This window comes from Camelus dromedarius, chromosome 9, assembly GCF_036321535.1.
Source record: "Camelus dromedarius isolate mCamDro1 chromosome 9, mCamDro1.pat, whole genome shotgun sequence".
NCBI lineage: Eukaryota > Metazoa > Chordata > Mammalia > Artiodactyla > Camelidae > Camelus > Camelus dromedarius.
The window spans coordinates 21,492,930-21,518,239 of NC_087444.1; the positions used below are offsets into that span (position 1 = coordinate 21,492,930).

Sequence of the window (25,310 nt, forward strand, 5' to 3'; positions counted from 1 at the left end):
TGTTGTTGCATGTATCAGTAGTTCATTCCTCTCTCTCGGTAAGTATTCTATTGTATAGCGATGTCACATTTTGTTTATTCACTTCACATTTTGTTTATTCACTTTTTGGTGATCCATTAGTCATACGGTTTTGAAAGGAAAAAAGAAATTATGTCTACCATTTGGCTACACATAAGTGGCTTGCTCTTAATTTTTCCTGTCTAGGAATTTTTTAATTCTTCCCTTTAAAGTATCTAATGTCATCTAATTTGCTACTAAATAAAATTCTAAATGTTTTAAATCTTGGTGCTTCTTAAAGCAAAGATGGCAAAGAAAGAACTGTAGGAGCTAAAATCTGTGGCAACAGTTTTCCTCTCCAAACTCAGGTAAAATTGTTGCATGAAGTTTATTGTTCTAAGTTTGTCCTGGTTTAAAAAAAAATTCCAGTGAGACTTCTATTTCTCCGTTTGCAAGCAATTTTACTAAGCATATTTTTCTCGATATTAGCTGGGTTTGCTAGTTAGCTGCTTTTTCTAGGGGGAATATTTTAGTATTATGAAGAAGCTAGTAATACATGAATAGAGTAATAGATTTGTGATAAAGAAACATACCAAAATGTTAATTGTAGTGTCTAGGAAGTAAGTATATATGGGTTTCACTATAAACTCTTTTAAAGTTTCTGTAGGTTTGAAAGTTTCATAATAAAATATTGAGGAGTAGAGGAAGGAGGGGAAGAAGCTAGTAAACTGTTGTCTGGGAGACTGATGTTATCACATCCTCCAGTAGTTCCGGTCCTTCTTTTCATAGCTACTGTTATCTTCCTTTGCCTGTAAAGTTATTCTCAGTGTAAGCAAATGAATGTATAGTTAGCCAGCTATCAGACCATTAAAGCTAATTCCCTAGTGAACAAGGTTTTGAAGTAAGTTCAAAGGCAGTTCTGGTAATGGTTTTGTCAACAAAGCATCAAGAATAGTATGACTCAGGTTTGTCATCAAAAGTATCTGAGTAATAAAGTTGTGAGAGAGGAAGAATCAATGAGATAGATGGTCGAGGTCAGGATTCTTTGACAGGAAAAAATAGTTCAAGAGGGAAGACTCAAAAACAAAGCCACTATTCTCTTCCATTTATCTTTTATGTTTTATATTTTTTCTTGTCTGTAACTGTATCCTAAAGTTAACTTTCTACCATTAGAGAAAGTGTTTTTTCAGCTGGATGAGAAAAGTAGCGCTGAATCTCCTGTTATCTGCTATTCTCTGCTCACTTACCCCTGAGGCTGTTTTACAAACTTAAGTCAAGTCAATAAGTATTTATTAAGTAGCTGCTCTCTTCTCAGGATTGTGCTATTTGAAAATTAAAGTGTATGAAACATGTTCTCTGCTCACAAGGAGCATGTAGTCTAGTTAAGAAATCTCTTCTGGTCATGGGCAAATTCAGTAGAAGTGCAAAGTATACATAGTCAGGTGCTAAATAGAATATAAATGTTTTGGAAATTCAGAGAAGAGAACTTTGGTGTGAGCTAGAGTGGTCATGAAAAAAGATCGAAATGATATTAAATGATATATAAGATATTAATAGGCGATGGGAAGCAGAAAGTCATTTCATGAAAAGAGGTATCCCGCTTGAGATAATAAATTCTACCTTTCTTTAAAAAGACAGTAAGGAAACTAGCCTGACTAAAGAATATTCACTAGAAATAATGGAAGATAGGCGTCTAGAATCAAAATCAGGACAGCAACTATATGGATGAACGTTGAGGACATTATGTGACGTGAGGTAAGCCAATCACAAAAAGACAAATACTGTTATGATTCCATTTATATGAAGTATTTATAATCATATTCATACAAAAAGGAAGTTGAAGGTGGTTTACCAGAGGCTGGGGGGAGACAAAAAGGAAGTTGTTGTTTAAAGGGTATAGAGTTTCAGTTTTGCAAGATGAAGAAGTTTTGGAGATACGTTTCACAGCAATGTGAATATACTTACCTACTGAATTTAAAAACGGTTAAGATGGTAAATTTTATGTTACATGTTTTTACCACAATGAAACTTAGAGGAGCAATGGTGTGCTACAAAGGGAATCATAAGATAAAATGCCAAAGCATCTGTACTTTAACTCCAACCCCTATAGCTTGCCCTGGAATGTAATGAAGGGAAAACAGATATGACTGAGAGGAAACTGGAGCCCCAAAGGGACAGAAGTAACTTGTTTTAAATGATTGCCAGGATCCAAAGAAATTACATATCAAGATACTACTACAAATGTGATTTTATAATCAATATTAATGTTCTTTCAGGAATGATGGAGAGAAACAGAACAGATTTATATAACTTTAAAGAAGGGAAAAGTTGGATTGAGAAAAATAAAAATAGATTAATTTAATGTCCATTTTCATGAAATTCTAGAAAGTCGTGGTATGAAGCCTTTCTTAGGGATCAGTGATCAGGAAGAGCAGAGAGGGTGCCTAAGAACAAGTTCTTGCTGGACAGCATCGCACGTTCTTTTTGAGCTGGGTTACTGTTAGAGGGTAAGGGATTCCATAAACATAGTTAATGGTGTTCAGCAAATCATTTGACAACGTATTTTAAGATGGAAGAGCAGGGCTTTTGTTTCCTGCAAGGTGGGATATCAGGGATCAGATTTACCCTTCCCTCTGAAACAAACAGATAAACTGTGTATGAAACAATGGTTTTCAAAACACTGGACAAGAGGCAGTGAAGGACTGTAGTGTCTGAGAGATGGGACACGGCACAAACCGGGTAGGGCCCTGCTTTTGCCCCAGCTTGCTGTCTTGATAGAGTTTCCAGTCTACTGCACGGGGAGGGGGACCTGAGGCACAGTCTAGCAGATCCCTTGAGGAGATGGAGCTGTGAGTTCAAGGAAGCCAAGATAGCTAGTGTTCATAGGAGAGTAGCAGAGAAGGGAGAGCTGTACAGAGAGAACCCAGGAGAGCCCCCTGGAGCATTCAGCAGAATGAAGAAACTGCCTGAGTTAAAGGAAAGAATCACCTGTGAGGGATTAAAGGGTTCAATTTATCATGATCGCACAGGACCAGGAGCAGTACCTGGTTTCAGTTGCCTGACTGAGAAAACTCCTAACTCACAGGACTCTGAGTGGAGTACTGAGGACAGTCCTGCCTGTAGTGGGGGATAATCTACAGGCTTTGGGTCTGCACAGCAAACTGTGAAAGCAAGACCTGAGAGGATCGAACTGTTTCCCAGTAACTATATTCCTGAGCAAAACTCAGGATTTATAGTAATAAAAACATATCCAGCAACCAACAAGGTAAAATCCACAATGCCTGTCATCCACTCAAAGGTATCATGTATGCAAAGAAGCAGAAAAACATGACCTATCATGAGAATGATCAATTGAAACTACAAACTTACATACATGTTAGAATTAGCAAACAACAATTATTATGACTATATTCTATATATTCAAAAAGTTAAGTAGAGACATGGAAGATATTAAACCCAAATCAAACTTCTAGAAGTTAAAACTGCAGTGTCTGAATTGGAAAAGTATGCCATATAAGATTAAGAGCAGATTAGACATTGCAGAAAAAAAGATGAGTGAAGTTAAAGGCATAACAGTAGAAATCGAAATGAGCAAAGAAAAGAATCATAAGAATGAAAAGAGCGTCAGTGAGCTGTGTAACAACTGCACATGTATGTATATATATGGAGTCTCTCTGAAGGGAAGGACGGAGGGATGAAGGAAAAAAAAACTGGCCACAATCTTTCCAAACTTGATGTAAACACTACACCCACATATGAGGAAGCTGAACAAACTTCAAGAAACATGAAGAAGACCTCAACCAAGGCACTTTGTAATCAAAGTGCTCAAAAATAGTGATAAAGACAAAAATTTTAGAAGCAACCAGAGGAGAAAGACAAGTTAGACAAAAGGAGCAAATGTAAGAATGACAGCAGAGAGCTCACTGAAAATAAGACTAAAATCCCTCATGAACATAGCTATAAAATAGCTTAAAAAGATGCTAGTAAATCAAATCTAACAACATATTAAATAGATAATACATCATGACCCAAGTGGGTTTATTCCAGGTATGGAGGCTTGACTTAACAACTGAAAATCAGTCAATGAACTGTAAGAGAAAAACCTTATTATCACCTCAGTAGACAGAGAAAAATCATTTGAGAGAATCCAACATCCATTTCTGATAAAACTCTTAGCAAACAAAAAATAGAAAGGAACTTTCTTAACCTGCTAAAGGACATATATGAAGAAACCTGTAGCTGGCATTGTCCTGAAAAGCTAAGATCCTGCTAAATGCCTCTTAAGATCAGGAATGAGACAAGAATATCTATTCACTTCTATCTAGCCTTGTACTGGAGGTTCTCACCAGCACAGTCAGACAAGAAGAAGAAATAAAAGACATCCAGTCTGAAAAGGAAGAAATTAAACTACCTCTTTTTTTTTTTTAAGAGGCTATTGATTGTACTGTATAATAATCCTGTGGAGTTTCTCAAGAAGTTCCTAGAACTAATAAGTGAATTTAGCAGGGTTGCAAGTAGAAGATCAATATGTTAAAGTCAGTTGTATATACTAACAGTGAAGGAGCAGAAATTAAAACAAAAATGCCACTTATAATAAAAGCACAAAGATATGAAATATTTGGGGATAAATCTTGCCAAAACTCATATAAGACCTGTACACTGAAAACTAAATATTGCTGAGAGAAATTAAAGACCTAAATAAATGGAGAGCGAGTCATCTTGTGTGTGGTTCTGAAAACTCAGCATTACACTGTTAATTCTCCCTCAGTTGATCTATACTTATACAATCCCAGTAAAATCCCTGGAGGCCTTTTTTGGTGGAAATTAATAAACTCTGAAGTTCATATGGAAATGCAAAGAACCTAGAATAACCGAAACAAGTTTGAAAAAGAACAAAGTTGAAAACCTAATACTACCTGATTTCAAGATTTGTTATAAAGCTGTCATAATCAAAGCAAGGTGGTATTGGTGTAATAGATAATAGTAACTGGTAGACAAATAGCATCAATGAAACAGAAGAGAATCTGAGGGGGAACCCCATATACGTATATGTGTGTATATAGGCAAGCTGATTTTTGACAAAGGTACAAAGGCAGTGCAATGAGAAAAGGTAGGCTTTTCAACAAAAACTGCTAGAATCATTGGATTTCTATGTCCATATACAAAAATCAACTCAAAGTGGATTATAGACCTAAATTTAAAACCTAAATATATATAACTTTTAGTAGAAAACATAGGAGAAAATCTGTGGCCTTGGGCTAGGCAAAGATTTCTCAGGTATTATACCAAAAGCATAATCCATAAAAGAACAAATTGATCAATTGGTCTAAAAATCAAAAACATCTCTCTTTGAAAGACATTTGAAAGAGAATGAGAGAAAATGTAATGAAATGATAAAAAGACAAGTCACACACTGAAATAGAATCTTTTAAAAGTATATATTTGCTAAAGGGCTTGTATCTAGATTATGTAATACATTCTAAAAACTCAACAATAAGGTAATGTGCAGCCAGTTTAAAACTAGGCAAAAGAGTTAACAGACACGTCACTTTAAAGAAGGTGTAAGGATGACAAATAAGCTCGTAGCAAACAAAAAATAGAAAGGAACTTTCTTAACCTGCTAAAGGACATATGTGAAGAACCTATAGCTGGCATTGTACTGAAAAGCTAAGATCCTGAAAAAATGCTCAACATCATTAGCACAACAAATTAAAACTACAATGAGATACCACTACATACCTAGTAGAGTGTCAAAATATACCCACACCTGAAGATACGTCTCTTTACTTTCTGACTTTGGACTTTTCATGTGGAGATACAGTGCACGGAACATCTTATTATTATGAGGAGAAAGTCAAGAAAATCATGTAAATTATGATTATTGGGGGAAAAAATTAGAAACAAAATCTCCTGTCAACTCAGAAAATCCTCCCCACACATGCAGCAGAGAAAGAAAACATTTTTATCGTTGAAAAAGAATTAAACCAGACTACAGTTTGCATCACAGGCAGATTGCAAAAACAGAAAGAAATCTCACCTTTCTATATAACGAGGCAGATATAGTCAGTTACATACATGATCTGAAGATAAATGATGTACTGTCCTAATCTGAGAGCACAGTTGACCCTTGAGCAACACGGGTTTGAACTACGTGAGTTCCACTTACACGTGGATATTTACCAATAGTGAATACTATGGTAGTACATACCCGAGGTTGGTTGGATCCGCAGACGTGGAGGAACGACTAATGGGGAGGGCCTGTGGATACAGAACTTGGATTAATCCCCACATTGTTCAAGGGTCAAGGGCACTTTCTTGACAGCATCACTTGCTATACATAGTTCATTCTAAATTCACGTGGTAATTGGGTGGCCATCTATATTCGTTGCCTTTATCCAAGAGAAAAATAATACTCTTTTTTATCTTTATAACAAGTGGGTAGTTAGAGCTTGGAGAAAGGCACCTAACCTTCCAGGGACAAGGAGATTGGGGTGCTGTCTTCTCTGGTGTTTACATTTCAAAGGCATGGCTCCCGAGCCTTTTAAGAAAAACATTCCTATTGTATAAATATATACCACATCTTCTTTATCCAGTCACCTGTTTATGGACATTTAGGCTGTTTCCATGTTTTGGCTATTGTAAATAGTGCTGCTATATGAACATTGGGGTGCAGGTGTCATCCTGGAGTAGGGTTCCTTCTGGATATAAGCCCAGGAGCGGGATTCCTGATTCATACGGTAAGTCTATTCCTAGTCTTTTGAGGAATCTCCACACTGTTTTCCACAGTGGCTGCACCAAACTGCATTCCCACCAGCAGTGTAGGAGGGTTGCCTTTTGTCCACAGCCTCTCCAGCATTTGTCATTTGTGGTTTTTTGAATGATGGCCATTCTGACTGGTGTGAGGTGATAACCTTATTGTAGTTTTGATTTGCGTTCCTCTGATAATTAGTGATATTGAGCATTTTTTCATGTGCCTTTTTGATCATTTGTACGTCTTCCTTGGAGAATTGCTTGTTTAGGTCTTCTGCCCATTTTTGGATTGGGTTGTTTGTTTTTTTCTTATTGAGTCGTGTGAGCTGCTCATATATGTTGGAGATCAAGCCTTTGTCGGTTTCATTTGGCAAAAATTTTCTCTGTGGAATACTACTCAGCCATAAAAACCGACAACATAACGCCATTTGCAGCAACATGGATGCTCCTGGAGAATGTCATTCTAAGTGAAGTAAGCCAGAAGGAGAAAGAAAAATACCGTATGAGATCACTCATATGTGGAATCTAAAAAACAAAAACAAACAAACAAAACAAAGTGTAAATACAGGACAGAAATAGACTCATAAACATAGAATACAGACTTGTGGTTGCCAGGGGGGCGGAGGGTGGGAAGGGATAGACTGGGATTTCAAAATCGCAGAATAGATAAACAAGATTATACTGTATAGCACAGGGAATCACAGAGGGAAAAATATGATAATGAGTGTGTATATGTCCATGTATGACTGAAAAATTGTGCTGAACACTAGAATTTGACACAACATTGTAAAATGATTATAAATCAATAAAAAATGTTTAAAAAAAGAAATGTCAAGAAGATCATAATAAAATCTCTGAGTTTAGCTTTTTTGAGTTATTTAATGTAAATGAGTATTAACTGATCTGTGGTAAACTAGACAGTAAAAGCAAACCAAGAGAAAAATGTAATCCTCTTGTTGTCTGCCTCTGAAAGTTTTTCAAGATTTGGCAATGGCTGTATTTGATGGAGCTTATTTACTTAATAAAAGAGTAACAACCCCCCCCCCAAAAAAAGAAAAACATTCCTAGATTATAAAGCTGGCAAGAGGTTTATGAAGCTTTTAAAAAGATTTACATACAAATCAAAGGGACAATTGGAAGTTTTCTCAAGGCAATGACCTAAGATAAGGGGAAAAAGGGATAAGGTCTTTTGGCATCAGAAGAAATTTAATATTTTTTCATTAATCTTTAAAAGCCCAGAGATCTGACAATGTTTTACTACTGAATTAACCAACCTTTGTTATCATCTGCCTCTAGGCTTTTTGTTATATGAGATAACCCCCACTGTTTATGAAGTTTAGGTATCCTCTAACCTAAAGGAAAATCATCCTAACTTATTTGACCCCTAAAGGCAGAGGAAAATGAATTTTCTCCAGCTTCCTTATATAAAGGAAGCCTAAACCATTGCAGATACCAGAAATGTTCTGCCTCCTTCAGGTCATCTTTTTAAAACTACATTTGAATCTATAATGTACCCACATTTGTTTCAATAGTTTTTTCTTCCCTACTCCTTTCCCGCAAGAAACAACTCTGAGATTTGAGAAAAAGTGTGGAGAAAGGCAGATCTTTTGGAGAGGTTTTAGAAATAATTTCCACTGAGTGTCTTCAGTTTAGTTTGATTTCTCACGAGTCTGTTTCTAAGACATTATTTAAACATTAGGAGTACAAGGGAATGGAAGGTTTAAGTAAATTATTTTTCAAACAATCTGAGGTTTTCTTATGAGTTATTTGTAGTCCCTGATGTAAGCCTCTAGAGTTGTAACATCTATCCATAATACCCTGGGCATTGCCATTGGTAGTTGTGAAAAAGAATAAACAAAGTCATCAAGGCTCATTTGATAAACGTAAAGGATTAAGTGAAGAACAATTTAACTTAAGGTTCTTTTAGCCTTAACATTTCTCCATAGACACTTAAATGTTTCTCCTCAGACTTAATTGACTGTTCTTCCTGTAAAACTTAACCTGTTTGGTGGTTACCACCAACACTTAGATTGAGATGACTTCTAGCACCATCACCTCTGTATGTCTTGTCTTTAAAGATAAGAGGAAGATGAAAGAGATGTATGTGAATAGTATTTAAAAATAGCTCTGGTGCAGGGAGGGTATAGCTCAAGTGGTAAAGCTCATGTTTGGCATGCATGAGGTCCCGGGTTCAATCCCCAGTACCTCCTCCAAAAAATAAGTAAGTAAACCTAATTACCCCCCCCCGAAAATAGCTCTAAAAAGCAAGCAAGACATCCAATAAAGCTGAAGTACTTAATAGCACCTTTTTATATACTTACAGGCCTTTGTCAACATGCCATTTGTCATCTATTATCTTTAACTTTGAACTACAGTTTTAAAATCTTTATGAGAAGAAAAAATATCTAGTAGTCTGATAGCTAAGTTATATTGTAGACTTTTCCCAACTTTCACAGCAAAGATCACACACATACTTCTCCAGTTGTTCTATTTTTAAAATCCAGGTTAAAATTCTTAAACTTAAATCAACAATAGTGTACCATGTCCTTGACATGAATTGTTTAGCTTTATTACTTTAATTTCTAACATTTATTTTGCTATAAAATTTTAAATGTATCTGGATATCTGTAGTGTGGCCTCTGCTTTCTAGAGATTGACTCTCCAAGAAGTGGTCAGTCTTATTTAAAACCCCTGCTTAAGGCCCAGAGGTGTCCTAGAAAGCCCAAGTGTGGGAGGTGTGCCAGTTTCCTAGGGCTGCTGTAACAAATTACCACAAACTTGGTGCCCTAACAGAAATTTATCCTCTCACAGTTTTGGAGGCCAGAAGTCTGAAATCAATTTCCTCTGAAGGTATCCCTTGGATGGTGGGAGCATAACTTCAGTCTTTGTCTCCACCTTCACGTGACTTTCTTCCCTGTGTGTCTCTGGGTCCAAACGTCTCTTGCCTTTCTCTGGTAAAGAAAGAAGTTGTTGGATTTAAGGTGCACCCTAAAACCAGAATGATTTCCTCTTGAGATCCTTGACTAATTACATCCCCAAAGACCCTATTTCCAAAGAAAGTCGCATTTTGAGGCTCCAGGTGGACATGAATTGGTAGGAGGCAGAGGAAGGAGCGGCACTAATCAACCCCCTACAATAGTATTAAGGGTATTTTTTTTAATGATTATTTAAAAATAATAGTACCACTTTTGTTATCTAAAACCTTCACGTTCATTATCTTACCGATTCTTACAACATTGTGTTTATACTTCTGTAACATCCCTCATGGAAAGGATTCATTTCGCAGGATGTTGCATTTTCTCTTTCTATTCCTTCACTTACTCCTCTCCCAAGAAGTGGTGAGATTAGGGTGAGCCTGATCCGTGAGCCCACATACAACCAAGAGACATGGAACTGCACGGAACATAGCTCCCTGGACCTACTTGTGCCCAGGACACAAACAGCTCATGCTTCTGGTCTTCATACAGAGAGCCTCTTGCTATGTTCATCCAAGTCTTTTTCAGTTCCAACTTCTCTGCCTGTAACCTGGTGAATAAATAAGTCAAGCAGATCTCAAGGCCTAGGCTCAAGGAGTAAGATTAGAAGCGCTGTTACTCTCCATTCCATCATTACCAGTTATAAGTTGATAAGCAACCCAAAGTAAGTTTAGCTAAAATACTGTAAAGGAATTCTTCACTGAAGCCTGGTATGGCTCAACTAGTTACTGCTAAGATGAGGAGTTAGAACCCAGATATCCTGACTCTGTATAGTTGTTTTTTAATGCTTACTTTGATGACCTCCTAATAGAATTCAGATTGGAATTTGCCTGATATTATAGTTAAAAATCATTGTGTGTGTAAACTATCATTTTTAACTTTTAAGTTACCACTGTGGCTTGCAGTATTCATGGAGAGGTCAGGAGTCCTTGCCTTCATATAAATAATGCTATTACCAATTAAGAGAGACATAAATTGTTAAATCTCCTATAAATCCATAATGTTTCTGAAACCTTTATTTAACAGTTTGTAATCCCTGCTCCAAGAACTGCAAAAAATAATATATTAGGAGTGTGTAAAAGTCCTTACTGTGTCCAAATAATGTATTTTACTTATTTTCCTCAGTGTTTATTAATAAATGTGAAATAATTTATTTCTGGTTATACTATGAGCTCTGTTAGCTGCTAAAACATACGATTAATATTACATCTGATTTTTAAAAGAATATCTGAAAAATTATGAATTGGTTTGTTTTGTGCCATTTTACAGCCTTGTTTTATGTGCTTCAGACAGGTATGTGGAATTTGTTTTTTAATTGTCATATTTTAGAGGTTTAGTTGTTCATCTTACTGGCTGTTCGTATGCACTGTTTTGGATTACATTGTTTTTGTGTTTTTAATCATTTGAATGACTGAGGTTTATTCTCTGATACGTTTTTTTTTTAATCAAAGCTGCTCAAAATAGGTTATTGGTATCCTCTGCCATTATAACTAAGATCACATGATCTTCGTGTTGAATTCTAATTGAAACTCATTTTCCCCCTTTTATTTTCAGATATTTGTATCTGCTGTTCTCCAGTGATGACCTTTTACCTTTAGACCACTGGGTATTTAATACAGAGGCTCACCCTCTGCCCGTGTTACATTTAGCCAACACCACACTTTCAAGAAATCCTGCTGTTCGATGAAAGCAGCTCCAGAAAGACCATTCTCACCTGTGTTTTGTTTACATGGACCACTACAGAAATTAGTCTGGAGAGGGGCCTTTTGAAAACCTGGACCTCTTAAGTCAACATGGCAGGGTGAAACGTGACTATTCCCCGCAAGACTTTTCACCTTGTAAATATCTCAGCTTTGAAATGATTCCATTTTATACCTGACCAAAACATACCCTGGTGTGTGCAGGACAGAGACCTGATGTGCTTTGATTCTTAATGAGATGGTCACATGAGAAATGATGCCTGTAACTACTAGATTGTTTTTAGAGTCCTAGAATATGGAGGCTAGATTTCCTATGGATAAGCCAAGAGTGTGGAGCACCTTGCAGGAATTAGAGATGGCCTTTGGAACCAATTATATATTTGTTTCCTCCCAAAGTGGAGCAGCTCTCAAATCAAAATATTTATACATTGTTTATCCTTTTTTTTTCCTCTATTTTTAATAATAGAATAAATTAAAATAAACAAGAACAAAAGAACTGTGTAACTGCATCGGCAGCAAGAAGACTCGAAAAAGAAACAGAGTACCTATCTCTGTGTGAATTTTCAAGTTCCCCATTAGATGACCAGACGGGCAACCATTTCAAATCTCAGTCTATTCCATTGAAATTTTGTGGTTAAACTTGCTTTCTCTGGGAGCATGATCTCACAAAGAGTACTTTTCATGTCTTTGTCTCCATATTGAATCCTTGAAACTGCTATTTATCATAACCACTTTTTAAGAGCCTGGGTTTGGGATTTGTGCATGTTGTTCAGTCTAGCGTTGGTAGCATGACAAAAGCGGGGGAAATGCTGCAGTTTGTTGCCTTGAAACCTGTTCTAAGAGAAAGCCTTGGTTTTGTTGATAGGAGATTATTTTTCTAAACCAGCAAATCTACAAAGTAAATTTTGTCCACTATAACCTCATTATAAACTTAGTAGAATCCCTCAATTTATAACTTTCTTTATGTGGCTTGGCAAAATTCACTATACTATTGTGCAGCTCTGAATTTACCTTGATGAGCCAAATTACTTAGATAATTTATTAAATCAGAAACAAAATGCAGTCAAACTTCCTTAACTATTCTTGGGACCAGGGATCCTTTATTTATTATCTCATCAAAGAGTGAGCTTTTCACAAATATGTAAAAAATAAATTCAGCTCTTTTTTCCTCTAAGAATACTTACAGAAATCGAAAGAATTAATCAGAATAGCTTCAAAATAATTTTTAGTGGTTAAAATGTGGTATAATTAATCATATTACACTAAATTTGGGATATATCTAAGTGGCTTTCTCTTACCATCAATAGATTTTGCAATGGTATTCCTTTTTAAAGAAATTATTATTTCTTTATATTTTGGCGAGAAGAACTTAAATTTTATCAAGAACTATAAGATAAATATCTAAGGCATAAATTTTCTGTCCCCTGAATTTCTGTCACAATGCAAGATACTTTTTTTTACATTTAATACAGACAGCTTCTATGACAGTAATAGTTGGGAGCAGTATTATTAGTTTGATATTTACTCAGAATTTCAAGATTTTATGAAAGTGTGCAGGAAGCCCATCTTAGAATTCTGAAGGCTTATCTTCTTATTTGATAGTTTTTCTTTTTAATCTTTTATTAGCATGTGGTGGGTTTAAATTGGAAAAAGTTTTAATAAATTAGTGTAATTAAATATTTTCTAAGGGTGATCATCTTCTACCACAAGTAGTCAGACAGTCCTCACAGTTCAGCAAATGATCCATAAAATGATAACCACCTCAAGATTTTCAGTGTACATAGAAAACAAGGATGTAGAGCCAGTTGCATTATTTAAATCTTTAGGAGAGTTAAATTTTAGTAAATCTTTTCAAATTGTAATATCTTTTACTAGTTGAAAATTTTTTAATTTTAAATGAGAAGGATAGATGACTAACTTTAGAAGAAAAAGGGAAAGTATTTGGTTCTCAAAAGTGTTAGCTTTTCTCCCAAAAATAGCACAGGCCCACTTATGAGTCACTGAAAAAAATGAAAAGCTTGACTTGGCAAAAGACCCAGAACAGTTGTGTAGATGGCAGTGAACCTTCCCTCACTTCATTTAGAGGAATACAGAGGAAAGGGGCCTCCTTGGTTCCCCAGGAGCTTCTCAAGAAATGAGAAGACAGAACCCCCACCCCAAGTGCTCTGTTTGTATTTCTCAGATGACTGAGCTTGAGAGAAGGCAGAGAAGTGTACAGTCACGGCCAGTTCTGGTACAAACAAAAAAGTTTGAGAGGGACAGAGGAAGAGTCTTCACCATCTCCCTGCCTTCCCTGATGATGAGATAACTAGAGCTTATAACAATGCTTCCATTTTTTTTTCCTTCTCCGAATACCAAAGGCAATTAAATTTAAGTCAGCTACAAATGGCTTGCCAGTGTCATGCTTTATTTTTGTTACAGATTTTAAAAATTATTTTCTCCAAGATCAGTCCTTATCCCATATTCTGCTTAGTTTCCAATTCTTCGCTTCATTCTGTCTTTTACAGTCTTTTGCATTTTGTAATCCTTATTACTCAGGTTAAATACTTATTACATTTATAAGACCTTCTGCAAAGAGCCTAGAGATGTTCCTTTTCAGGTGCCTCCTTAAAATCTGACACATTACTTTGTGCCTTTGGCACAAGCAGGCGGAGTAGATAGAACGTTTGGGACACAAAAGAATAAAATAGAGACGTTGAACACCCCTCTACCTTCTATATTTATTTTTCTGTTAGAATTTTAGGATCACACTTTTTGGTTCAAACCAGTATAAAGTTGTTAAACCAAGAGAATGTGGCCCCAACCAAAAAGAAGTCTCAGTGCAGAGAGGTAAGTACCCAGTCACAGGGTTCTTACTTTCTGGTGGGTTGCACAGATGTGCTGTTTTATGTATCTCTGACACCAACTTATTGTCTTTGAGCAGATGTTTATATGTAAAAATCAAACCTGAGTATTGAAGGAATGTATTCCTTTTGTAGACTGTTGACCCTGATTCTCTGTGGTGTCTTCTCGGGCAACCCAGGGCTTTACTTGGTAGATGCTAACCAAGTAGTTTGACATTTTGGTCATGAACTTCTCATCTCCATTCTCCATTGCCAAAATCTTTGTCAAAACTACAAATTTGTTGGTAAAACTTGTGCTTGCCATTCTCACCATGCAGTTTCTCCTTAGGCCTGGATTTCTTCAAATGAATGCATGAGTGAATGAGAGAGTGAGTGAACAAACACAGAGGACCTAAAGTGTGCCACGCATTGTGCTAGGCACTTTCAAGTATTAGAACATTTTGTGATTCCAGTGGCATTTTCTGTATGAGTAGTTCGTATCATTTTAAATGTTTTCCAGTACGATTCATGTTACAAAATCCTTAATTTTATATTTCATTTAAATTAAAGAAGAAAAGAAGTGATTTATAATATATTTTAAACAATGTGTTACTATATAATGCTAACAGCTATAATTGTAGTTAATAACTAACGCCTCGGAAAATGTCAAAGAAATACTTGATTTCTGATGCAACTTTGATTAAAATATTTACTTTAGAAATAAATAAAAACATTCTTATTTTGCTGTATCACTTTAATTACATAATTAAAAGTTAATGTTTTATAGAAATGCTGGTTATTTTATATTCAAAAAATTTTGTCACATAATTCATGGGTAAAATTTACAGTTGTACGTGATTTATGCTCTGCTATGGGTCCTAGTAATGGCCCCATTTTAAATGTAAAGAAAACTAAAATATTTCTAAGTTCCTAATAACAGTTCCTAGTAATGGTATTTTTGAGTTCCTGTTTTTCTTTAGGTTCTCTTACCCTCAAATTGGCTAGCTCCTATCTTATCCACTCTTTACATAGGTATATACATAAATATAATTGTGCACAGAGACATTGTTAATACTGTCTGTGTTTGTTAATTAACAAACAGGAGTTGTTAACTGGTTTTGGCTGCACAAATTCTAAGCAGGATATTTGAATAACCAAATATGATCTGGAGTTTAATGTACTTACTCTGTTTCAGGAACACTGGTGAAGATGACTTTCTGTTCCTTCAGCTCATGCAGATCATGTTCTTTGTGATCTATAATGAATCAGCCCGCTTTCCTGTGAAGGGCCAGATAATAAGTATTTTAGGCTTTGCGAGCCGTACAGTCTCTCTCTGCTACTCAGTGTGCTGTTGAGACGTGAAAGCAGGTGTAGACACTATGTGAGGGAAGGGGCGTGGCTGTGCTCCAGCAAAACTTCATTTACTGAAACACGAAGGGCTCGATTTGGCCCACAGATCATAGTTGGTAACCCTTGATCCCAGTTTAATTGGTGTAAGACCTTGAAATCTTTGATATGCATCTTTTATCTGGGTTTTGAGTACATAATTCACTTTCAAAGCAAAAAGATGTATGTATGTACAATTGTATGTTTTTGTGTAACCTAAAGCTATATATTTGTTGTCTTGAAGATAGATACACTCTACTGGAATCTGTTCAGGTTTCAATATGATACAGCTATCTGGAAAGAGGCATATTTTTTGTTCGTGGGGTATGCTATCAGCCCTTATCCTTGCCTTGTCATTTAATGCCACAATTCCAGAGTGTGCAAAAGGAAGGGTCCCTGCGGTGTCAAAATAGTATATTGGCTCCACATTCTGTCTGCTCAGTGACCTTTAGGCCAGGACTCTGAATTGCTGGAGCTGCAAAAGTTCCTCCACTTGAATACTTTGAGAGGCCTCTGACAGGAATATGATAGAATTTCTGACCTTTGTGCTGAAGAAACCAATCTCTTGAAAATTTTTAAGCAACAGAAAATGGGTTATGTGCCTCAGTTGCCATTTGGCAACCACTGTTCTTTTTCAGACTGCAGAAGGGCACCACCCCTGTTACCTCTAGAGCAGCCTAAGGCTGAGGAGTGCAGAGAAAAGATGTGTCCGAAAGAGGAGTTCCCTATCTTCTTTTCTTGCACTTGCCTCAAATCCTTTTCCAGTCAATAATGTTATTTCAGAATGTCAGTTTGCATCATGTTTAAATTAAAGCATCTTCAGCCTCAGCCTTACACTTCTACTGTTTAACGACTTACCCGTTTTAAACCTTGAGCCCAGCAGAACTCATGAAATGACACAACAGTGCTAGTGCGTACATACAGTGCAGTGTACCAATTGTCCTGGGAATAGATTTTCCACTAAGAAGTTTATCAAATATTTCACTGTATTTGGAAATTTTAGAGGAGGGGAAGCCTGTACTCGGAGTGAAAGGGGAAAACACATTATAAATGAGTTGCCTTTCTAGGTCCAGCATACCTTACAGATGGCTTCGGCTCAGTGTGAATGTTAAGTGTGAATTCACAGAGACATACGTCCACATTACATACATGTTGCCATGCCGAGGATTTTACATCGTTACAAATGTCTTGCAGCTGTCAGATGCTACAGAATTCTCCTGCAGATTGTGTACCAGAAAACCCCGTGGAGATAAGCTCAGCTCTTTCTTGGGAAAAGTCAGTTTTTAGAAAATTTGGAAGTTAATTTTTGTTGGATTAATTGAATAAAGCATCCCCAGTTTTTACACTGGATTTGGAAGTTAAAATGCCATTTCTCAATCTCACTGGTCTAGGTCTTTGGTATAATTTTTCCTTAAACTAATAGGTGGGGCAAGTATAACCCCCTAAATCGGTACCCACTGGCCACTCCTGAACGGACTTCCAGTCATGTCCTCCATATGTAATTTTTATAAAGTAAAGGTAATATTGTATATTGAAGATTAAATAAAGATGCTCTTTAAGCGAACAGTCTGTTTAGCCTTCATTTGTTCCCACTGATGACAAGAGAGTTCAGATCTTCCTGGTTACAGAACAGCTTTGGCTTTTACAGTCACTGGTAGTCTTTGGTCTCCCACATTCAGAGAGTCTTTCTTTTGGTTCAGCTAATCTTCACATTTCCTGATGTCATGGAAAGATGAAGAGTTTGCTTAAAGGGTAATTTTCATGCCATCTGATTTTAAGAAAACAAACTATAGACCTGTGTGACAATCTTATACTATGACTCTGCCTGTTCTCTCTGAGATCTAGTCTAGTCCCACCTCTGAGACCTTCAAGCTTAAAAGTTGCCTTTATCACTGGATCTCATTCCGTCACATTAGAATCTGACCTGACCCTCTTTAAGTGATTCTCAGGCAAAGATAGGCCCAAGAGACTTGAGTAGGATCAGCTAGACTGTAGACAGCGGTTTAATCTATTGATACTGTAAAAGCACAGGACACTTAAAAGTCTGTACCCATGGAGCATCAAATAGGTGGTAGTAAAACCTGAAATAGCAGCCAGTTTACATCCTTGAGATCTAATTCTTCCTGGCACAGTGGATTTTAACTTGATCAAAAATTTAAATGAGGAAATTTACATTATAGATACATCAAAATTAATTGTGAACTTATCTTTTCAGAAGCAACTAAAACAGGACCAGATAAAAGAATAAGGATCTCTCAGTGACTGTAATTTGATAAAATCTGGGCCTCTCTCTGTCTGCCAGGTACCTGACATTTTCATCATTATTCCATTAGTTTATAAAAGACTGTCAACATGCAGATAGCATTCATGTTAAGAGTATGAGTTCCTCATAGAAACAGGGTAGACTGGTGATTGCCAGGGGCTGGGAGGTTGAGGGGAGATGGGGAGATGCTAGTCAAAGGGTACCAACTCCATTTATAAGATGAACAAGTTCTAGGGATGATAGTTAACAACACTGTATTGTATACTTGAAAGTTGCTTTGAGAGTAGGTCTTAAATGTTCTCACCACACACATATCAAAAAGATGTATGTGAGGTGATGAATGTGGTAGCTAACCTTTAATCACTGCACAATATATGCATGTATCAAATCATATACACCTTAAGTTTACACCATGTTATGCCAAAATTATATCTCAATAAGGCTGTAAATTTTTTTAAAAAGCATGGATGGGTTCAGATGGTGAGAGACTGCAATTTGTTGACTGACCTAACATTTCTTTTTAAAAGAAATTTTTTGCAATAAGATATTTGCTAGAAGTGTAAAATCCAGTGGCATTAATAATTACATTAGCAATGTTTTACAACCATCATCATTATGTATTTCCAAGACTTTTTCATCACTCCAGTCTCTGAAATCATTAAGCAATAACTTCCTATTCTCCCCTTAAGAAAATTTCAATTTCTTAACCCTAAGAAAATTTTAATGTTTTTTGTCTGTAGAAGGAGGATAATACAGGATTTTTAGGAGAATTAAATAAGAAAAATCCATGTACCTGGACTGAAATAAGCTCACAACTTTATTTGCTATTTTTAATTATTTTCATTAGCAACAGATTCCAAAAGGAATAGAAACAACCTAATAAAGAGGGGAAGGGCAGTAAAGAATCAAGAAAGCAATCTAGTTCCACCTCCTTGTTTTATACATAAGGAAACTGAAACCAAAAGCAGGTAAAATGAAGACATTGGATGGTCTTTAAAGTGGTTTTGCAGTTTTATTCATGATTTTATGAAATGTGCAGTTTCGTTGTTATTTTAAAGATTTAATGACATGCAAATATATTAATAATCTATATGAACTAAGCAGTTTAAAAACTGTCATAAAAGTCACTTTTTGTTAGAACACATACTCAGAAAAAAAAAAACCACTAAAAGTTAACAGCAGTTATCTTTGTATGGTAGGAATATAAGAGAATTGGGTTTTTTTGCTATTTGCTTTGTTTAACTTCAAAATTAACAGCTTTATTGAGATATGGTTTACATAAAATAAAACTTTCCCATTATAAGGGGAATTTCAGTGATGTTCAGTAAGCTTATAGAGTTTTACAGCCCTTCCACAATCCACAAAGCTCTTCCATGCACATTTGCAGTCAATTTCTGTTCCTAACCCAGCCCCTGACAACCACTAATCTGCTTTTTGTCTTTATAGATTTGCCTTTTGGGGGCATCTGGTATAAATTACATCATACATACGTGGTCTTTTGCATCTGGCTTCTTTGACCTAACAATGTTTTCAAGCTCTGTCTACGCTGTAACAAGTATCCAGAGTTTTTTCCTTTTTATTGATGAAAATATTTCATTGTGTGAATATACTGGACTTTCTTTACCCATTGATCAGTTGATAGACATTTTGGTTTCCACTTTTTGGCAATTATGAACAACATTGTTATGAACGTTGCATACAAATCTGGGTGTGGATATGTGTTTTCATTTCTCGTGAGTATGTACTTAGGAGTTGGAAATGCTGGACAATATGGTAAAGTTACGTATAACTTTAAAAAATCACCATACTTTCTTCCAAAGTGACTGTTTTTACATACCCACCATGATGTACAAGAGTGAGAGTACCCGTTTCTCTGTATCTCCACCACCATTTGTTACTGTCTATCTTTTTTGTAGCCGTTCTAGCGGATGTGAGGTTGTATCTGCATGTGGCTTTAATTGCATTTCCCTGATGACTGATGGTGTTGAGTCTGTGCTGTTAGCTATGTGTGTGTCTTTGGTAAAATGTCTGTTGGAATATTCTGCCCATTGAAAAAATTGGACTGTCTTATTGAGTTGTAAGAGTTCTTTATATATTTTGTATTTATTTTCTCTAAGACTGTGGTTTGTCTTTTCATTTTCAATGGTGTATTTTGAATGAAAAATACTTTAATTTTGATAAAGTATAATTTAATAATGTTTTCTTTTATGGATTTTCCTTTTTTGCCTAATTCAAGGTCATGAAGGCTTTGACCTATCTTTTCTTCTTGAAGTTTTATAGTTTCTAGTTCTTACATTTAGGTGTATGATTGATTTCGACTTACCGTCTCATGTATGGTATGATCCAAAGTTGTCTTTGTGTGTGCTTATGTATCCCAGTACTATTTATTGAAAAGACTGTCCTTTCCCTGTTAAATTGCTTTGGTACCTTTGTAAAATATCAGTTGATCATAAATGTATGGTTTTATTTCTGTATTCTTAATTTTGTTCCTCTGATATTTATCTTTCCTTATGCCAACACCAACACCACGTTATGTTGATTACTGTAGCTTTAGAGCAGTGGCTCTCAGTCAAGGGATGATTTTGCCTGCTTCCCCCAGGAGACATTGGCAATGTCTGAAGACACTGTTGATTGTCATGACTTGGGGAGTTCGGGGGTGGTGCTCCTGGCATCTAGTGGGTGGAGGTCAGTGACAGAGACAGTATTTACTGACTACTTTTTTTTTCCCTGAAAATAGGTCACGCTCCTGTTTCTTTGCATATCTTATCACTTTTTTAAATTGAAAATTAGATATTTTAGGTAATATTATAGAAACTTTGGATTCTGATTTTATCTCCTCCCCCCAGGGAGGTAGTAATCGTTGCTCCTGCCATTTTTCTGTTTGTTTGTTTAGTGATTTCCCTGGACTAATTCTATAGAGATCGTCCTTCCTGTGGCATATATGGCCATTGATGTCTCTGCTCAGTGTTACATGTTTTGAATCTTACTTGTATTTTTTTAATGTGGCTCCCTAGGAATCACCTCTGTGTCAGCATAGCTTAGTGGTCGGCCAATGATATGTCAGAAGTTGTCCTCAAATATCTTTAGCCAGTAAGGGCTTTTACCGCTTGCCAGTAGATCTGTGTGTAGGTTGTAGAACACGTTCAAAATGCGTGCAGCTTACAAGTTCATGCAGCTTTTCCTCTACCCTGGGCCCTCGTGAGTTGCTGCCTGTGTCCAAGGCCTCACATTCAGCCAGGAATGCGTGCAGATAGCTAGGGCTCTCTCGAGTCTCCCCTGAATATATACGCTGCCTTGTTCCTGATTGTAGGCTTCCAAACCACCAGGAATATGTAGCAAGGCAGACTATGGTTGTCTCATTCCACGGACCTATCTCCCTGTTAAATTTCTGGCCAGTCTGCCAATCTGTTGCTTGTCCCATCCAGAACCAAAACCTCAGGCTAGCTGCATTAATCTTTCCTATTCATTTACCACTGAGAATGCCCAGGAGAATGGAGTTTTTCTGCACTCACTCCTCTCCAAATCAAGTCATCTCCTTCCAACTTGTCCTGCCTGGGAGAACAGCCCTGCTGATGGGAGCTGGAAGGAGATGGGAGCAGCCCTAGGCTAAAATACCACAGATATGCTGTTCTAAGCCAACGGTCAGTAATTCTTCTTGAATAAATGCTTCTTGATTTATTGTATGCCTTTGCTCAATTTCTAGAAGTTTCTCTATTTTATTCTTTTTGGGGGAAAGAATTTGCTCCTCTCTCTGCCTTTTGCCATTCCAGGAATAAATAGAAGATGGCTGGCTGGATATTTTTATCAGTATTATTTATAAATTCCTCTAGAAATGTTAGCCTTAAAGCAATTCTCTTCCTATCTGAAAGGCTTTTATCTATGTCTAGCAAAACCTACTCGTCTTTTGTGTTCTCATACACTGAAACTTTTACAGAACCTTCCCTGACTTCCCTAAGTTTGAACGATTTCTTCTGTATTTGTACATCATTGTTCTTGTTCTTAACTCTCTTATGATTTATCACATTTTGCCTTATATTTATTTGTGGACTTGCCCTTAATGTCCTCTACTAGCTTGTCAGAGACTTAAGAATGTAGTATAGTAGCCATTTTTTAAATTCACTTAACAACTCATGTATCTGTTAAATAAACACCCAGACCTCAGTGTTTCCACCAGAGCAGGCTGCCCTATTGAAGGGTCCATTTCTCTTGATTTGGAATTTTCTAGCAACAAAACCTTTATCAAAGCCATATACACTAGGAAGAGTGTAAACATCAGAGAAGGGCTATGTCATGTATTGTGTCCTTTTTATGCAAATGTGGGAAATACTCAGTGTTGTTGGTTCACAGAGTGTCAGAAGGGCCTAGTAGGAGGAACAGGGATCTCTGATTAGTCAGGAATCCAAAATTGTAGTCTTTTATCTTCCCCTGAATGTTTGTAAGGCCTTAGGCAAGTTATTCAGCTTCTCTGAACCTCTGCGTATCTTCTGTAAAATGAGGAACCTGGGCTAGAAAATTTGCATGTGAGTTATGAGATAGTTAATATGGTTATTATATTGCACACATATTTACTGAGGTTTCACCTACTGTTTCCAGAAGCCTCATGTATATAGAAATCAAAATAAAATCTCCCCCCAAACAGGGATCGGCCCAGTCACTCCTGGGACAAGTGCGGTAGCAGAGGATCGCATTCCATATGGTAGGGGCAGAGTAGGAAGAGCATGTTATCACGTTTAGGGTGGGCTTGGGAGGGGAGAAGATAATCAAGAAAGATTCTTTAAGTACTTGACACTTGAACTGAATTTTAAAAGGAAGTAGAGTTTGAAGGTAAGGGGGAAAGGAGCTATTGGATAAGGTAGAGATACCTAAAGAAGGAGGAGATATGAGATCCAGAGCACCGGTGGGAAGATCAGCCGTGGACTTGGGAAAGGACACCCACTTCACTGAGACCCATAAAGCAATCCTCTCATGCAGTCCTTTTCAGACCCCGAGACCGCTTTGTCCATGGCCCAGGGCAGGCCAATAGGAGCACCCACCAAGATCCCAGGAGGGACTCTCCCTTCTGAACACCTGAGTTCAGTCATCCACCAATACCAAAGAGCCCGTGAGATAACACAAAACAAATGTTATTTAGGAAAGAGATTAAGGGGCTTCCCTGGAAATACCTTCCAAAAATTCTCACCAAAACTTTGGATGACTCCAAAACAAATTAGTGTGGGCACAGTATTTTGAAAAGATTCAGCAGTAAGAAGCCAGAAATAGATGCCACCACAGAGTGATAATCTCTCTCTCTCTCTCTCTTTTTTTTAATCTTCAGCTAATTGAAGCCTGGGAGGCTCGAGACACAGTGGAACCTCTTGCTTAAGTGTTTCAGTTCACCCTGCCGTTGGCTAGCAGAGCGATGCCGCAGCTCTTGGCTGCGCAGGCAAGCCCGTACTCAGGACTTGCTGGGACCTACGGCGGCCCCAGCACAGGATTCCGCCTGCCCCAGCCAGGGTGCATGCCTGTCCGAAACCAAGGCAGTGCTGAAACGTTTGCCAAACGAGACAAATATTGCCTAAAAAAGACTTTTCCATTTCCTTCTTGATATGACCTCCCTTCCTTTAAAGGCTTTGAACTAATAGGTAAGAGTTATTAAAAGATGAAAAATGTTTCATATCAGAAGACAGACCTAGAAAACTTCTAATTTGAACCCTACAAATGATTTTGGCTCACATAGGACAACAGATAAATGCTGTGGAATTGTGTATTTAATGACACTTTATGAGTCGAATTCTAATTGCTCGCAGTTATTATTTGTACAGCTCTGCTGAAGTCCTTTAGGAATTATTTTTCTTTAAATATTTATTGAACATCTGTATGCCAATAATCGTGCAAGGCACTAAAGATACAGAGCCCACTGTGACACTTGGGGATCTGCTGGGCTAGAAGAGCCAAAAATTATGTTTTCCAGTAAAAGTGTGTCCCAAAATGCTACTGGAGGTTAGGAAACAGAAACTGCTGGTGGCAAGAAGGCAGAAGGACATGGCAGCAACATGATTACTGGTAACAAGCCCCAAGTCTTCCCCACCGTGAAGCAGGGGACGTGAGTTTCCTAAGTAAAGCAAGGTTTAAAGGCTAGATTTGTTCCTTCGGGAGCAGGCAGAGCTACTTGGTGGTGAACAGAATGCAGAGGAACCCAAACCATCCTAACTCAAGCTTTCAGAGCAGAAGCATTTGACTGAAGTTTGAGGAATGAAAAGTTTGTTGGATGTGGAGTCCGGTTGCAACACACAAGGGAAAGTCATTTTAGGGAAAGAGGTGATCTTTAGTACGATCAGATTTAAGATGCTAAGGCCAGGCCAGGATGACACTTTACAGCAACCAGTCCTTCTAGGCAGGGCTGCATGACATGTTTAGAAGAGCTGGGGAGAGTGGAAGGGGAGGACACTGGAGGGACCACGGGCCCAGTCACCTGAGACTTAGCATCTGCTGCAGAGAGGTTGGCTTTTACGCTGAGTGAGGTAGGAGCCCCTGGGAGGCTGAGCAATGTGCGACGTGATTTGCTCCGTGCTTTTAAAGGGTCACTCTGGCTTCTTTGCGGAGAACAGATATTTGGCGGCCAGTTTAGAGGCTACTGAAATAATCCAGGTGAGGAATGGTGACTCGGACCAGTGAGGACAGTGTGTAATTTGAAGGTGAAGCTGACGTGATTTGTTCATGGCTTGGCTATGACTGTGAAAGAGAGAAGACACAAGATTGACTCTAGAGTTTTAGGCCTGAGCAACTGGCAGAATGCAGTTACCATTTACTGAACAGGAAACAGTAAGATTTAGATGGGGTGAAATTAGGAATGTGTTCTTGAACAGATTAATCTTGCAATTCCTATTGGAGAAAAGCTGCAGGAAGCTGGAGGCACAGGCTTGGAGAGTGGGTGGGAACTAGCGACTGAGGAAGCTAGGACACAGAAACCCCTGGGCAGGAGGCCACTGTCAGATGCAGCCCCCATCGTGGGACCATCACAGACCTGTTCTTAGTGGTCCTTTGCTTTGCAACCTCACACGGGGTTTGAAGTTTCTGTTTGATGAACAGTAGAGAGGGGTTCAGTTGCTCACTCTGGCTGTCAGGGGCAAGGAGCTTTTCACCCAGAGACTCATGTAATAAGGGAGTCCCTAAAACTTGGCAGTTCTGTCTAAGTGCTGGCAAGAAACAACAACAGAAATGACAGATATTCTGTGAAGTTGAGCACTAGAGGTTCAAATCGCAGGTTTGGTGCATATTTACTTTGTGACCCTGAGCTACGATGCCAACATCTCTAAGTTTCAATCTTCTTATCTGAAAAATGGGTTAATACATACCTCTCACAGGGTGGTCGGGAGGATTAAATAGTTTGTCCCACATGGCACCAGTAGACGAACCCAGCTGAGGCTCAGACCAGCCT

The 25,310-nt window shown here is 37.5% G+C and overlaps 1 protein-coding gene across 3 annotated transcripts in view; it reads left to right on the forward strand.

Moving 5' to 3' along the window:
• MAN1A2 (mannosidase alpha class 1A member 2) overlaps nt 1-23,545 on the forward strand; it is a 149,158-nt gene extending 125,613 nt beyond the window's left edge. For 2 of the 3 annotated variants that reach the window (XM_010980687.3, XM_031457899.2), the window contains exon 13: nt 11,277-17,194. In XM_010980687.3, coding sequence (XP_010978989.1) covers nt 11,277-11,409 — 133 coding nt within the window. In that variant the 3' untranslated portion in view covers nt 11,410-17,194. Of the gene's footprint in view, nt 1-11,276; nt 17,195-23,207 lie in introns of those variants that run through there. The other variant, XM_031457900.2, reaches the window with a different exon arrangement.
• Nucleotides 23,546-25,310: the final 1,765 nt, after the last annotated feature.